Raw genomic sequence first — 15,749 nt, forward strand, 5'->3', positions numbered from 1 at the left:
TAAAGACCATCAACACTTGCGGTTTAGTCTCTAAACTTCATTCCTTCTTCAGTCTTACAGGACACCAACCCACTCTCAACTGCTAGCTAATATTTCCTTGCTTCAGTACCTTCTTCTCATCCTTCCTTGCTTTTCAAAACGGATACCTTCCAAAACCTCATATAAAGAACGTGACTTACTGCATATTTATTTCCTCATTTCTCAGCTGCAGTTCCGGTACTTCAGCAGAAAACATGCTGGTACCAGGAGGCATGTTCTGCTTCCATTTACTAGCTTTAACAAGAACTTTGCAAAAAACTGATTTTATATCCTTCCAGATGATCATCACCACTTTTATTTCAAGATTTACCAGTCGGTATCTTACAAGGATGGAAGGCAATGGGTCAAGATCAACAGCATAATTCCATACACGATCCAATGACAGGAATGATGACAACATTTAACTGGGATTAGCTGCAATTAAACCTGCCTGACACCAGCATAACACAAGCTTTCTGACAGATGCCACCGCAGGCACTTATGATGCTTGTGGCTTCCAGGAAAAACAGTTTCCCAACACATTGCCCAAGACACAACGAGCATGATGCTCCTTGAAAACACCACCAGATCCTTTTGATCATTGGAAGTGCCTTACCTGGATCCACCTGCTTGGACACCCAGCACCACTGCAGACACACGCTTCAATCCCACACCAGCCAGAACAGTATCCACTGCTAAAATTACACTTAACGACACGATCCCAAAGTTAGAAGCAAAAAGGTCCTATTTCTCAGTCTGAACTAAGGAACTTTCTTCAAAAAAAAGAAAAGAAAAAGAGCCCCTCAGGCCTCTCCCCCGCCCGCCCCAGTAGAAAAATTGCATAGTAGCATTAAATTCACAACATTTGTGTTTGGGAATTCATAGCAAGTAACTGAAAAGAGAAGTTGTGATACGTCATGATTTATTGAGCATAAACACTGATCCTTTGCCAGCAAAAAAAAAAAAGTTACCCTTAGACTGGAGGAAATGAGAATAACCATGACTACAGCAGGAGTAACCTCCTAAAAGCAGTTTCTGCAGTATATCTACAGAGAAATTCTTCTGTAGTTTCAAACTGCAGCAGAAAAAAGTGAAGACAAGCTGCAAAGGGTTAAAATGCACAAGAAACATTTAGACCTCATGCATTTTTCTAGTAGCAGATGAGGCAGAAATGGACAAAAAGCCTTCAGGGCTGAAAAAACTCCAAACTATTCTATATATTTAAAAATAGATTTATTTTTTTCTGAAAGGGATAAGTTGGGGGGAAAAAAAAAAAAAGCTTTGGGAGAACATTAGCAGAACATCAGTCTCACTTGCTGGCTGCTCCCCAGAGCTATGAGAGGAGGCTGTTGTCTCCAGGCTGCCACCTGAGCAGGACCAGGGAGGTGTTGGGAGGAGGAACATCTTTCCACCACCCCAGGCCCACAGTCCTGAAGCTGGCTTCAGGCCAGATGAGACACTGCTACTCGTACGTTCACATTAGAAGTGAGATATTTTTAAAATTGTTCTCACACGGTCCGTTTTCTAGCTTTTTTCCCCACTTTCTGTAGAGTGAAAATAAAACAAAGCAGGAGTTACTGAGGTTTCTCAGCTTTTACAGCTTCTTAAAAGTCCATCAATAAAACATATCTTTAACTACAAATTCAGAAACATTTTCAGTTATACAGAACCAACCCAGGCTGGAGCACTTTAAAATTTTTCTTTTCCGTTAGAAGGAAGGGGGAAAAACATACAATAAATTACAAAAAAGCATAATCTTTAACTAAATTTCCTGTTTTGTGTCCCAGCATTAACAGTGTGCCCAAATTTCCTTTTTCTTTTTTTTTTTTCCTCTTAGCGTCACAGCCAATCCCTACCCACCCATTTAACAAAAAACTAATTCAAAACTACTGGAGATTTCAGGCATGTTCAAGTTTGAAATATAAGCCGAATCCATAATTCATTCCCAAGAAAAATCCAGCTCCTACATCCCTTAAAACAAAGATTAAACATACTTCAGCTGAAGAACCACTCCCCTCACGCAACCACCGCTTGTGCTGAACACCATCAGTATCGAGAATTAACTGTGGATCGCCACATTCAGCCTTTTCAAACAAATTTGTTGTCATGATCACTTTTAGTCAGTTTTTACATTCGTCGCTGTTCTGGTATTTTGGAGAAGCAGCCCCAGGAAGAACAAAAGCAGTACAACTGTGCAATACAAGGAATATTTTAAAGTGTTTATCGAAGTGATGGGTTCACTGGAGAGAAAATTTATGGATGAGAAATTTGAGACTGTTGTGAGCAACTTTCACTTTCAGAAAGAGTGTTTAAAATGAAAACGTGGTTGTGTTGCACAATGGTCTGTTTGTTCTGGTATTTTAATAAAGGGCCTTTTAGCAGAATGAAGCAGAAGCAAGAAGATGATAACAGGGGATGCTTATACGTGACAGGAGTAAAATCTGTGCGGCTGGAGCAAACGCCGAGGGATGGAGCGGAGTCATCTGAAGCAAACTGCCCATCACTTACACACAAGACCAGCAAAAGCAGATGCCTCTAGCTGGTACCCAAAAGCAAGGTCTGGCTCTTCCAGTTCTCTGTACTCTGTAAATTCCAGCAATTTATTTTTAAACACAAACTAAGTGGGTAAATCTAAGACAAATTAATGTTAAAAAAAAAAATAAATCTCCAGCTTTGCTGGTTTGTCCTTACTGCGACGGTGATCAGACCACACAGCCGGAGGGAACTGGATTTACATTTTCTTCTAGTTTTGTTCCCTTCCCAATTTCATTTCTTACGACAGTCTGCACATCAAGCTAGCACCCCCCAAGAGAGAAAGGTAACCTATCCCATTATCTGGCAACAGGTGAGAAGAACGAACAGACACACACCATCCAGAGAAGTCAGAGATGCTACAACTGAGAAATTCTGAAACTTGCTACACGCACAGGATGCCACTGAAAGATTTCTGGTCAGTGGCTAAACCAAGTAAGTAATTTGAGTGACATTTGAGGATTTATAGAGAGCTTTCCACCTCCAAGTTCAGCTGTTAGACCTTTGCATCTCAATTCTTTTGACTTCCCGTAATGATAGCGAAACCAATACTGGAACTACCAGCCCACCCAAGCAAGCCGGCGCCATAGCCACGGCCGGTACCCTACTTCAGACCATACCCACTACTAAGTTGGCAGAGATACAATGTTTTACAAAACCCTTTTTTTTCTTGCTCTACCCTCCCTCTGCAAGAACCCCCAAACAATTACAGACTTTTACCCTGTTTTTTTATGCAGCCATCATTTTTGGGTCATCCCACCATGTGCCTTTCTACAGCACAGCAGGATTGCCATCCCTCTTGCCAGCTTCGCTGCTACCCACAGCGTTTGGAAGAGCAGTCTGGAAACTCCTGCGAGTTCAGAGCTGTGTTGGGGTCTACAAACCTAAGACAACCGAACTATCCCATCTTTCCAACCCAAGCTAATCCTCACAGACGAAAGGGGAAGAAGCTGATTTTTTTAAGCAACAGCTGAAGTTCTGCCATTCACCAACTCCTCCCAAAGACGTCAAATAAACCTTCCCCCAGCCGCTGGCGAGTGGACAAGCGGCTACTTCGAGCCCTACACAAAACAGACCATTCTAAGGACATTAATTAGTTAGGCACTGGCACTCAGCCAGCCCCATGGCTCCGCAGACTAACTGCTGCACTAACAGGACAACTTCTGGCAGGGAGAGCCATGATTGCCCATCACCGACAGCAACAACTTCTACTGCCTTACTTGCACGTAAGGAAGTGGAGAGTGGCAGTTACCAGCAACAAAAATCAGCACTTTCCGAAGGACAAAGTGTCTAGTTCCTCTGGAGCCAACTCCAGGGACAAGCAGGACTGCAGGTCCAGGTGCCAGGCACTCGCCTCGTTACACTAACTAACTTCAGGGCATAACAACCTCCCAGTGCACGAGGTAGGGCAGAGCAGTTATCTCCATTTCACAGATAAGGAAATAAAGCAGGAAGGCAGAAGTTGGGCCAGCCACAGGGGAAGTGTGATGAGCAGAGGACAAACCTATGTCTCCCGAGTCACATGCTCCTCTCCCGTCCACTGAATTATTCTTCTTGCCTGTTTGAACCAAGAGAAGCCAGTCTCCTGGTGTGTCGCCATTCCCCCTACCTTCAAAGAGGGATAATGCCTCCCTAAGATAGCTCTCAATGTCAAAAAACATTAATTACATTAAGTAACACCAGTTAAATACTATATCCGAAAATAAGACAGATACAGAAGAAAAACTGGTAGGTATGTTGAAATGTGCCTTCTGTGTAAATCATTAAAATCCACAACAATACTCCAGCCACACAAAAGAGCTATTCCCATTTGTTTCACAGCTACAGATGGCAGAAGAAAACCTCTCAGACAATAAACTCTGTTTAAACATATTGATCCAGCTTTTTTGGTGCTTTTTCCCCCATACTGGCTATAACCAGAATATGATAAATGGTGCTACGTAGTCACAGAGCTCCTGTGCATTTGCACTACGATCATGCAGCTGACTTGGAACCCCAAACCATCAGCGATCAGCTCATCTGCCTGCACGCAACATGATGTCCCACACCACAGAAAGACAAAGACATGCAAAACCTCCAAAGGATGAAGGTCTGACTTCAGCGCTACCTGCCTGAGAAGCAAGTAGTCTCTGAAAAGCAGTGTGTTAAGACAACCAAGCAATTACCTAAAAGGCCTCAAGTTTACTTACAAACTCAGGCTAAATATCAAGTTACTGACTTCTGTGGTCTACCACAAGCTAGCTTTTCTCCTGGTAGCGATCACTGCAGTTGTACTTGTCCGGGTCAGTTTTCCAAGAAGCCCACAGCTATAAACAAACCTGAAGGTTGACACTTTTCTCCAAAAAAACAAAACCCACCCAAACCCACAAAATACAATTCAGCACCTTAAAAGCCACAATAACTTCTTGCCTCACTTACACGCTGTAACAAAGAACGTATCTTAGAGCAGAATGCAGCTCTATCACAGTCCATTTGGCTTTTATTTAAGGCCACACCTGATGGTGATGGCCCAGTAAAGAAGAAAGTCCCAATCACCTGCTCCGGCACTATTGAAGAAAACGAGCTGCAGAGAGCAGGTACCCAGCTCCCGAACCAGGCACCACGACACCTTCCAGCCCCTGCTTACCTACACAGCGCACGCTTCCCTTCCTCAGCCTCCTAAAGGACACCCACCAGTATCTGGCTTTGCATTCCACACCTCTACGTGGAAACAAGAAGAAGGAGACACGTTTCTCTCTTTGTCTGTGGCACCCACTTACCTCCTTTACTTCGCTCTACCTCAATAACATGGAAAATCCAGATACTGCAGCTACCCCTCCTTTATATAACCCATGCACTACAATTCACTAATGCCTCCAGAGTACTGCCCAGAACGGGCAGGCTACCATTACTATCCTTCACCATCCGTCAACTCCTCCAGCTATTTTCCCCTTCTTTCCGCAACCTCTCTATACCAACCCAGCATTAACTCACGCACAGAAAAAAACAAGCGGATTGGGTGATATTGGACCTTCTGACAAGCCTCCTGACCTCATTTTATACCCTGAAAGAGGGTCTAGACCCGTTCCCCATTAAGTCACCCAACAGCCAAAGCAAGCTGGCGCTGAACTGTCTCTCTCATCAGTAATGACTGCCCCTCTCACCTCATCCACCCAGAAGCCCGAGATGCTCCTCACCATCCCAGCGGCAGCCACACACCCCACCGCGCCCCACCTCCGTCACCACAGCCCCTTCTACCCATCACCCCACTGCTGCAGCTCACCCAAAGACCTCAGGGCCCCCCATCGCAGCACAGCCCCTCTCTGCGCCCACCCCCAACCCCCCCCATACCACCTCCCCACACTGATCCTCACACGGGAATTATACCCCCCAGCCCACCCATGTCTGACCCCCACCAGACACACTCTCAGCTGCTCACCCCTATCCTTCACCCCTCTACCACAAGCTCCAGCACCCCCAGGGCCCCTTAACCCCCAGCCCAGCCCACCCCCCTGCCTACAGCCTCCCCCTTTGACCTGTCCAGGGGCTCCCCTTCACCCCAGGACACCCACACCCTGATGACCCCGGCACTCCAGCCCAGATCACCCCTCACCCCCCCCCTCCGGGTTTCCCAGCACCCCAAGCCCTCCCCCTGCGGGGCCAGCACCCTCCCTGGCCCGCCGGACCCCCCACCTGCCCAGGGACCCCTCGGGGCCAGCCCCAAATCCTCAAGGCTCCAGCACACCCCCAACCCCCCCACCCTAGCACCTCCGACCCCAGCCCCCCTGTAGCCCCCTGCCCTGCCCAGCCCCCCGGCTCCACCTACAGCCCCAAGACCCCCCCCAGCCCCTCAGGACCCTCACCCCAAGCCCCATCGCCCCCCCAAGCCCCCCCGCCCCTCTCGCCCTGCCCGGGGCTCCCTCAGCACCCCCACCGAGCCGCCCCAGCCGCCCCTGGCCCAGCCCCGCCAGCCCCCCCAGGCCCCGCCGCCCGGGCCGCAGCGGGCCGCGAGGGGCCCCGGGCAGGGCCGGACCGGACCCGGCCGGGGGCTCCAGCAGGCCGGGGCCTGCGCCGGCCGTACCCTCCCGCTCGCCGACGGCCGCTCCCCGCCCCAGTCCCCGCGGCGCGGGCGGCTCCTCACCGGTCTCGGCGGGGCCGGGGCACCGAGGGGCGGAGGAGCGGAGCCACCGCCTCAGACACCAGCGCCGCCGCGCAACGCACCCTGCTGCCCAGCCCGGCCAGGCGCGGGCAGGGCTAGCCCCGCCCCGCCGCCTGACTGGCAGCGCCGCCCGCCAATGGGCGCTGGCGCTGCGGGGCGCGAGGGGCGCGGCCCGGCGGGGAGGCGAGACTAGGAGCAGTCGCCAGGTTTGGTTGCGACGGCGGCGCGGAGGGAGGGCGGTGAAGGGGCGGGCCCGGCTGGCGAGCGGCGGGGAGAGCAGCCATTCAGAGAGCGGGGCGGGGAAAGAGGCGGCCGTATGTAAATATAGTATTAATATTCATAAAGGCTCGCCCCTGGGAGGGGGCGCGCTGCGGCGGCACGTGGCGCCCGGGGCGCGAGGCACCGGGACCCGCTGCAGCCCCGGGGCATCGAGACGGCTCCAAACACCTGAATCCCTCCAGATCCCCCTTGATCCTGCCCAGATCCTCCGGATCCCCCCAGATCCCCCTGCTCCCCCACAGCCCCCCGGGATCCCCCAGATTCTCCCAGATCCCCCCCAACCCTCTTGATGCCCTGAGATGTCCCTGATCCCCCCAGATCCCCATGACCCTCTTGATCCCCCAGATCCCTCTGACCCTCCAGTTGCACCCTGGGGCTGCCTGGCTGTGCCCCCCACGAGATCCCAGGACAGTGGGAGAGACCCTGGATCCCCCCAATCCCCCCGGGGCTGCCTGGCCATGCCCCCCATGAGACCCTAGAGCAGTGGGACAGGCCCGGGATCCCCCCGACCCCCCAGGTCCCCCCCAGGGCCACCTGGCTCTGGCCCTACGGCACCCTGCGGCACCCCCAAACCTCGAGGTGCTGCACTGCCTGTGTCCCTCCAGCCCTGCCAAGCGCTGGGGGGGGGGCACGCCACAGGCACCCCCAGCCATGCCGTGCCCCCTGTGCCCACCTGGGACCCCTGGGGCTGCTGACCCGAGGAGGAGGGGGGGGCGGTGGGCCACCACTGCTGGGCCCCTCCTGACACCTCGCTCTGAGTCACCCATTTCTCCCAGCCCCCCCTTCCCTTTCCGCCATGGGGGTGGGCAGAGCCCCCAGCCAGCCTGGAACCCCCCTGCGCCACCCTGCTGCAGGACGGGGGGCCCCCTGAGCCCCCCAAGCAGAGCCTTTCCCATGGGGTGCAAGCGAGAGGATGGCCAGGGGCAGACCCCCACCCCACTGCCCCCTTGGCCCCTGGGGGCTCTGCCCCCCCCCCCCGCAGCAGCCTGGAGCTGCTCCAGCTCACGGGGACAGGGGCTCTGCCCAGCGTGTGGGGGTCGGTGCCCTCGGCCTCCCCGGGCCCCCACGGCGCTGCGGAACGAGGGGAAAATCCCGGGGGATGAATCACCGGCAGGCGGGAGTCACGCTGGCGGGGGGGCAGCAGGGAACCGCGCTCCGGCCCGGCCGAGCCGTGAATCGCAGCTTTGATTCCCGCAGCTGCTCCGGCACCGGGAGCGCGGCCGGCTGGATCCCGGCGGTGCCTGGCTCCCAGCTGTGGCGCCAGCGCCGGGGGGACCGCGGGGACGGGGTCCCCCGCGGGGGGACAGAGCCATATCGCCGGGGCACAAGGGGCTGCACCACCACTCTTCCCAGCACGTACCAGTGCTGCGCAGGCCTGCGGCAGGGCCACACCAGTACACACCAGTTACAGCCACAATCCCAGCGTGAACTGGCTGGCGGCTGTGGCGAGGTTGGGCTGGAAACCCAATAATCCTGTTAGTGGGAAGAAGGCTGATTTTTCCCGTAATCCAGTTTGCTCCCATACGCTCTCGCCCGCGGCGTTATAAACCGCTTTGGCTGCAGACAGGGTCACACACCGGGGTGCAGGGGGACCACCCCGGCTTTGGGCCAGCACCTCAAGGGGTGCAAGTACCACCAGCACTGCCGAGAGCCGCCCCACCACCCCCCCCGCCGCCCTCCCTCGGGGGGGACAGGAGGGACTGTGTCCTCTGCAGCCACCAGCTCCTGGCATGAGTCACGGTGCCAGGAGCTGGTTTGGATCCCAAGTGCTGGATTTGTGCATTTTGCAGCCGCAAGCTCCAGCGGTAGCTCCTCACCCGCTGGGGGAGCGACAGGAAGGTTCGTCCTCCACTCGCTAATTAACACTCAGGAGCAGCTTGTTTAAACCCTGGACCCGGGGGAGGCACTGGGCGATCCACAAGGATCTGTCTCGATCCTGCACTGCTGCCCAGCCAGCACCCGGCTGGGGGTTCTGGGGGGCTCAGGGTGCCCCTGGGGTGGGTGGTCTGATGGCTGCTGGGTGCCAGGCTTGGGCACGGGGGGCTGCAGTGGCCAGAGCCACCCAGATCCTCCCAGGAGCACGTGACATTCACCGAGAGCCAGGAGTATCCCCAGAACCATCCCTGGGAGCATCCCAAGGGACACCCTGTGCTGCAGCAGGACCATGGTCCCCCCCTGAAGAGCCTTTCCCGCTCCGGTGGTGACAGGTCCCCATCTGCACCAGTGGGGGGTGCAGAGATGGGGGACAGGACACCCGGCAGTAGGGGGGGCAAAGATTTTCTGTCCCCAAGCTGAAGGCGTTGCAGAGCTGGGGGTGTCTCAGCACAGGGGTCCTGAGTTTTGCTGTGACGGTATCCAGGGGGCCATTCCCCACCCACCCCCCCACCAAACACCTGTGAACCCCCCAGCCTGGCCTGGGCCTCCGTGGCCCCCGGGTGTCCTGGGGGGTCCAGTGGGTGGGAACCAGCACCAAGCGTCCCCATGGTCGTGTGTGCCTGTCCTACTCTTCTGTCCCAGTGCCCACCGAGGGTCCTGGCTTTCCCCAGCCCACAGGAGGGACATTGGGACAGGAGTGACCCTATGGCCGGTGCCGGGGAGCTGTGACCATCCCTGCAGAGCTGTGACTGTCCCCATGGATCTCTGAGCATCCCCACGGAGCCGTGACTGTCCCCAGGGACTTGTGGCCATCCCCATGGAGCCACAGCCATCCCACAGAGCCGTGACCATCCCCACTGAGCCACGAGCATCCCCACGGAGCCATGATGTCCCCACAGAGCCACGACCATCCCCACAGAGCCGTGCCCTTGCCAAGGCCATTGCCGCCTGCAGCAGCCCCGCTCCCCCTGCTGCCCCCCCCGCCCGCGCCCATGTGCCCACGCGGCTCCTGCGCCCGGGGAGCAGATGGTTTCCATGGCAACAGGCATGATGACGCAAACACCGCTCTCCCACCCCCTTCCCACGGGGACGCCAGCCCACACTGGCACTGAGGGGTGGGGGGCACCCACCGGTGACAAGGGGCTGCCAGGGCACACAGACACACCAGCACACACATGTGCGCATGGAATGTTGCGTGTGCATTGGCACAGATGCTCATACATGCATGTGTGCTTGCCCATGCCCGGGTGCCTGCACAGGGTGATGCACACATAGCCATGCACGTGCATGCACACACCTGCAACACGCATGCAACCTCTCCCCGCCTTGGGGCTGAGCTGGGGGCCCCCCCAGGGTCCTGAACCCCCGGCCAGGTGCTGCTCGGTGGGGACGCAGCAGCATTTCTCATCTCTTTATTGAAGGAAGACTATTTCTAGAATAAAGGCTACATCGTAACATCACCTTGTCCCCTGGGTGCTTGGGTCATGTTGTAAAAAGCCGGGGGGGTAGGGAGCTGGGTGCAGCAAGGGGGCCCAGCCTGCCCGAGGACACCCCCTCGGAGACACCCCCTTGGGGACACCCCCTTGGGGACAGCCCCAGGGGCCCCGGGGCCGGAGTGAGGGGACAAACCTCGCTGGGACGAGGGGCTGGTGACAGCGTGGGGGGGACCCCGCTCCGGCCATTGGGGAACAAGCAGGGCTGCGCCAGAGCTGGGGGGGGTTGGGGGTCCCCAGGGTGTGGGGCCAGGCCACCTCACAGCAAGGACTTTGCAGGAGTGGGGGGGACGCTGACTGCCAGCAGGGCACTGCGGTGGGGAGCAGCAATGCCCATCACTGTGGCATTGCGGCCCAGTGGGGCTCATCCTGCATGGGAAGGGGGGTAGCAGGGGGTGGCGGGGGGCCCGGCTGGCGGTGGGGCCGGGGGTCTCCCTCCAGAGCTCACCAGGATTGTGCTGGGTCAGGACCTCCCTGGGACCCGATGCTTTGTGCTTGGGCTGGCGGCTCCGGGCTGTGGCACCGGCACAGGGTGGGGGCTCAGGGACACAAGGGGACATGGTGCCGGGATGGGGCTGGGGGCTTGGGGGCAGGAGGGGTTGCAGTGCTGGGATGAGACTGGGGACTCGGGGGCGGTGGGCACCGCACAGGGGCTGCTGCTGCCCCAGGTCTCTGCCTACAGAAGCAGAGCGCTATGGCGTGGGGCTGGGGGCACTGGGAGGGCCTGGGACGCGTGTGACTGTCCCCAAGGGTGACACTGACACCCCCATGTTGCACTGTCCTTCCCACCCCCGAGGACCGACATGGGGTCCCCCACCGGGGAGGGAACGGGGACCGGCCAGTGCCACCCATTGTGCCGCAGAGCATGGAGGGGTGCGAGCGTCCCTGTGCTCCCCGGTGGTGCCCGGCCGCGTGTCCCCAGTCCTGGTGTGCCGAGCGCCGGGTGGTGGAACATCCCTCGGCTCAGCGGGACGCCCCGTCTTCGCCCCCAGACCTGGGGTGAGTGCAGCCCACGCCGCCGGCGCGTCCCCGCGCAGTCACTGTGATGGCACGGAGGACGAGGGGACAGCCCCGCTGAGATGCCACGTCCAGGGGGGGAGGGGGGGACTGGAGGGGGGTGCGGGTCAGTCCAGGGCTCTACATGACGCTGCACTTCCCCTTGATTTTGTCTGTCCTCTTCTGCTTGCTGGAGCGCTTCCCGTCAATGGTGAGGCTTACGTTCCTCCTCTTCTCCAGGTTCAGCAGCTCCTGGAATAGCTCCTTGACGTTGTAGTTCATCTTGGCGGAGGTCTCCATGAAGGCGCATTTCCACTCCTTGGCCATGGCCTCCCCCTCCCTGCTCTCCACCTCCCGCTGGGTCTCATCACACTTGTTGCCCACCAGCATGATGGGGATGCTCTCCACGCTGCCCTTGATCTGCACGATCTGCTGGTAGATGGGCTTCAGCTCCTCCAGGGACTGCTTGCTGGTGACGGAGAAGACCAGGATGAAGGCATGGCCCTTGGAGATGGAGAGGCGCTGCATGGCTGGGAACTGGTGGCTGCCCGTGGTGTCGGTGATCTGCAGGGTGCAGACGCTCTTGTCGCAACTGATGACCTGGCGGTAGGTGTCCTCGATGGTGGGGATGTAGGTGTCGCGGAAGGTCCCCTTCACGAAGCGCAGCACCAGCGAGCTCTTGCCCACGCCGCCGGCGCCAAACACCACCACGCGGTAGTCGTTGCTCTGCTCCGGCATCTTGCCCTGGAGATGCTGCTGCCACTGCAAGGGAAAGGGCAGAAGGAGGGGTCACACTGTGAGGGGGGGCTTCAGGGTAGATCCCCCAGGTACCAGTCTAGGGGGAGAATGGGGCAGCCCCCCCCCAACCCCAGCTGCCAGCCCCCTTTGAGACACAGCCCCCCCTGCTCCAAAGAGGCCAACACAGCTAGGGGGGCCAACACAACCAGGGGGTCCTGGGCCCCCCCGTGCCCTTGAGGTGCCCTTGCCAGGCAGCCAGGGCAGGACAGCGCTCGCCACCTGCCTGGGGTGCAGCAACATTCGCTATTTTTACCAGCCACCCGCTGTGGCCATATGGCAGAGCCACGGCCATCGGCACAGCAGCTGTGGCCCAGGCTGCCAGGGCAGTGCGCTGTGGTGGGGGGACACATGCCAGGCACCCACAGGACCCCCATACTCCCAGCTGCGGCAGCTCAGTGAGGACCCGGTGGCACCCAGAGCCCCCGACTGGCCTCTCCGGCTCTCCCACATGTGGCTGCTGCAGCTGCCAAGTACAGAGACCTTGGCGCCTGCCGCGCTGCCCGGTGCCCTGCCACCCCACACCATGCCCTGCCCACCCTGTGTCACCCCCTGACACCCCACACTGTGCCACCCCATCCTCTCCCATGCCATCCACCTTGTGCCGTGCCACCCCGTGTCACCTCCTCCTTTCCCGTGCCGTGCCACCCTGTGCCGTGCCACCCCTCTGCTCCGCTCCCACCCCGGGAATGCAGTGAGGAGTGGAGAGATGTGGGCACCGGACAGGGGGGAGTGTGGCGTGGCTGTGGGTGTGTGGCCTGCAGCCTCAGAGACCCCCACGGCCACCCTCACGCTGCCAAACCTCAACACCCACTTGCAGGGTATGGACGGGCCCAGGCAGGGTTCTCACTTGTGCCCCCTCCCCCGCCCTGCCCCGAGTGATGCAGCCCCAGGGTGTGACATGAGGGGGCACAAAGAGCTGCCGACGCTGAGCATCGCCTCGGCCAGGCTCTGCCTTAGTTTCCCTGCTGCAGCACAGGAACGGCAGCACCAGCTCTGCCCCATGGGGCATCCCTGGTGCCCACGGAGCAGCACAGAGCCTCGGGGCCGTTAAACTGCCGTGGGACCGGGTTCCGAAGGTGTCCTACCGACAATGATAATGGGGTGGGAGGGGAGGGAAAGGACCCCTGGGTGCTGCTTTGGGCAGGTGCTGGGGGGGGGGCAGGTCTGTCCCCAGCTCCTGCCACCCTCCACCTCAATTCAGGGACCAACAGGCCTGGAAGGGGGGGGACAGCAAAGCACCTCGGGGAGCCCCACACTGGCAGCCGCCCCCAGCACCGCAGTTGCTCCATCCACGGGCAGCACCGGGGGAACCAGCCCCTTCCCATGGCCGCTGCGTCCCCATCCCGCAGCACTGGTGGGTCCCGCTGCTGCAACAGTCCCGACACCCTGGCAAAGGCTGGTGCCTGGAGAGCCTGGTGAGCCAGAGGCTGGGGGCTGGAGAAGAAGCCCATCACCATGGCCTCGGGCACCCAAGGACTGGTCCCATGGCAGGGTCCCTGGGTGCAGGGCAGAAAAACATCCCTTGGGTGCCACCACGTTGGAAACGTCACTGGCACACGGGGGCTGGGGATGGAACAGGGGTCATGGCTGAGCCGGGGTTTGGGAACGTCAAACCTTGGCTGGGGCTGGTGATGGCCCTGCCCATGCCACCCGCTTGTGCCACCCACACCACCCGCCCGCGGTGCAGCCCAAAGCACCCCAGACCTCACGGCCATGGCGTGGGGCACCGAGGCTGAGGGGCTGGGCTGTCTGAGCCTTTGCGGCACCTGGGGGGTGCCCAGCACCACCCCAACCCCCAACAGCCCTCGGTGCCTGCGGGTCCAGGGCACAGCCTCCCCGCGGCTTCTGGTGATGGAGCCACCTGCCAGCCTGGGGCACAGCCCGGGCCTGATCCTGCCGGGGGGCTCTGTACCCCTCCAGCACCCCCCAGCGCCCTCCCAGGTGGAGCCCTAGCACTGGGGGAGACAAACAGCCGGTGTAGGGGTCTGGAGGTTGGCATGATGGAGAGCAGGGGCAGGATGGAGGTGGAGGGGCAGGAGAAGGGGCGGGAGAAGGGGCAGGATGGAGGGAGGGGCAGGTTGGATGCGCAGGGTGGAGGGCAGAGGCAGAAGATGGCAGCCAGGGACAGGGGCAGGATGGTGGGGCAGGATGCAGGGGCGGGATGGAGGGGTAGGATGCAGGGGTAGGATGGAGGGGCAGGGGTAGGATGGAGGGGCAGGGACAGGATGCAGGGGCAGGATGCAGGGGCAGGATGCAGGGGTAGGATGCAGGGGCAGGGGCAGGATGGAGGGGCACGACGGAGGGGCACGGCGGAGGAGCAGGGGCAGGATGCAGGATGGAGGGGCACGATGCTGGGGCAGGATAGAGGGGTAGGATGCAGGGGCAGGATGGAGGAGCAGGATGCAGGGGCACGATGGAGGGGCAGGGGCAGGATGCAGGGCACGGCGGAGGGGCTGGGGCAGGATGGAGGGGCAGGATGCAGAGATGCTGGGATGCAGCATGGAGGGCGCGGGCAGGGAGCAGTGCCCCACCGCGGCGGGCCGGGGTCCCGGCCCCGCTCCCCAGCCGTGCATGCCCTTGCCGGGGCCATCCCCCGGTGCCTCCCCGGTCCCCCCCGGCCCCGCCGCGCCGGTCGCATTGCGGTTGCCGCCGCCTCACCGTGTGCTGCCGGGATCCGCCCTTGGCTGCGGCGGCCTCAGCGCATGGCGCGGCCCGGGGCGCTCCCGGCGCGGCGGGGCTCGGCCCGGGGCGGCGGGGCTCGGCCCGGGGCGGCGGGGCTCGGCTGGGCTCGGCTGGGCTCGGCTCGGCTCGGCTCGGTGCGGTGCGGCCGCCGCAGAGCCGATCCCGCCCCGCCGCCGGCCCCGCCCGCCGCGCCCGCCCCGCCCGGGGCCGCCGGACCCCCGGGCCCAGCCCCGAGCGGCTCCGGCCCCGGCGGGGGCAGGCGGGACCGGGACAGGCGCGGCGGGGCTGCACGGCCGGAGGCAGCCGGGGACGGGGACACCCGGACAGGGATGGGGACACCCGGAGATGGGGACACATGGACAGGGATCGGGACACTTGGCCATGGGGACACCCGGGGATGGGGACACCCAAGGATGCGGACACACGGACAGGGATGGGGACACATGGACAGGGATGGGGACCCACGGGAATGGGGACACTCAAAAGAGGATGGAGACACTGGGATGGGGATAGAGACACCCAGGGATGGAGACACTTGGAGATGCGGACACATGGACAGGGATGGGGACACCCAGGGATGGAGACACCCAAGGATGCGGACACACGGGCAGGGATGGAGATACACAGATGGGCACACAGGGATGGGGACACATGGACATGGATGAGGACAGCAGACAGACAGGGGCACACAGATAGGGCTGGGGACACATGGAGAGGGACACTCAGGCCTGTGGACATATGAGCAGGGATGGGGACACAGACAGGGATGGGGACAGGCAGGGACACATGGGGATGAGGACACATGGATGGGGTTGGGGAAACACAGACAGGGACAGGCAGGGATGGGGACACAGACAGGGATGGGAACACAGACACATGAGGATGGGGCTGCACAGACAGGGACACACGGACAGGGACCACACATAGACAGGGGCACA

At 59.8% G+C, this 15,749-nt stretch overlaps 2 protein-coding genes across 13 annotated transcripts in view; both read right to left on the reverse strand.

The window, feature by feature from the left end:
- GNG7 (G protein subunit gamma 7) overlaps window positions 1-6,804 on the reverse strand; it is a 79,285-nt gene extending 72,481 nt beyond the window's left edge. For 6 of the 12 annotated variants that reach the window (XM_056335270.1, XM_056335274.1, XM_056335269.1 and 3 more), the window contains exon 1: window positions 6,671-6,804. The gene's annotated coding sequence lies outside the window, so the exon portion shown is untranslated. Of the gene's footprint in view, window positions 1-5,176; window positions 5,251-6,610 lie in introns of all 12 variants that reach the window. The other 6 variants (XM_056335276.1, XM_056335271.1, XM_056335267.1 and 3 more) reach the window with 6 other exon arrangements.
- A 3,435-nt stretch (window positions 6,805-10,239) lies between these two features.
- Window positions 10,240-15,029, reverse strand: DIRAS1 (DIRAS family GTPase 1). Its single transcript, XM_056338437.1, has 2 exons — window positions 14,788-15,029; window positions 10,240-12,093 (listed from the first exon to the last, which is right to left on the reverse strand). Exon 2 carries the CDS (start codon window positions 12,067-12,069, stop codon window positions 11,473-11,475), a length of 597 nt encoding a protein of 198 aa, XP_056194412.1. The 5' UTR covers window positions 12,070-12,093; window positions 14,788-15,029; the 3' UTR covers window positions 10,240-11,472.
- Window positions 15,030-15,749: the final 720 nt, after the last annotated feature.

Source organism: Falco biarmicus, chromosome 4, assembly GCF_023638135.1.
Source record: "Falco biarmicus isolate bFalBia1 chromosome 4, bFalBia1.pri, whole genome shotgun sequence".
NCBI lineage: Eukaryota > Metazoa > Chordata > Aves > Falconiformes > Falconidae > Falco > Falco biarmicus.

Bases quoted from the DNA above. Each gene is read 5' to 3' on its own strand.
- DIRAS1 (XM_056338437.1), bottom strand. From the start codon at position 12,069: ATGCCGGAGCAGAGCAACGACTACCGCGTGGTGGTGTTTGGCGCCGGC.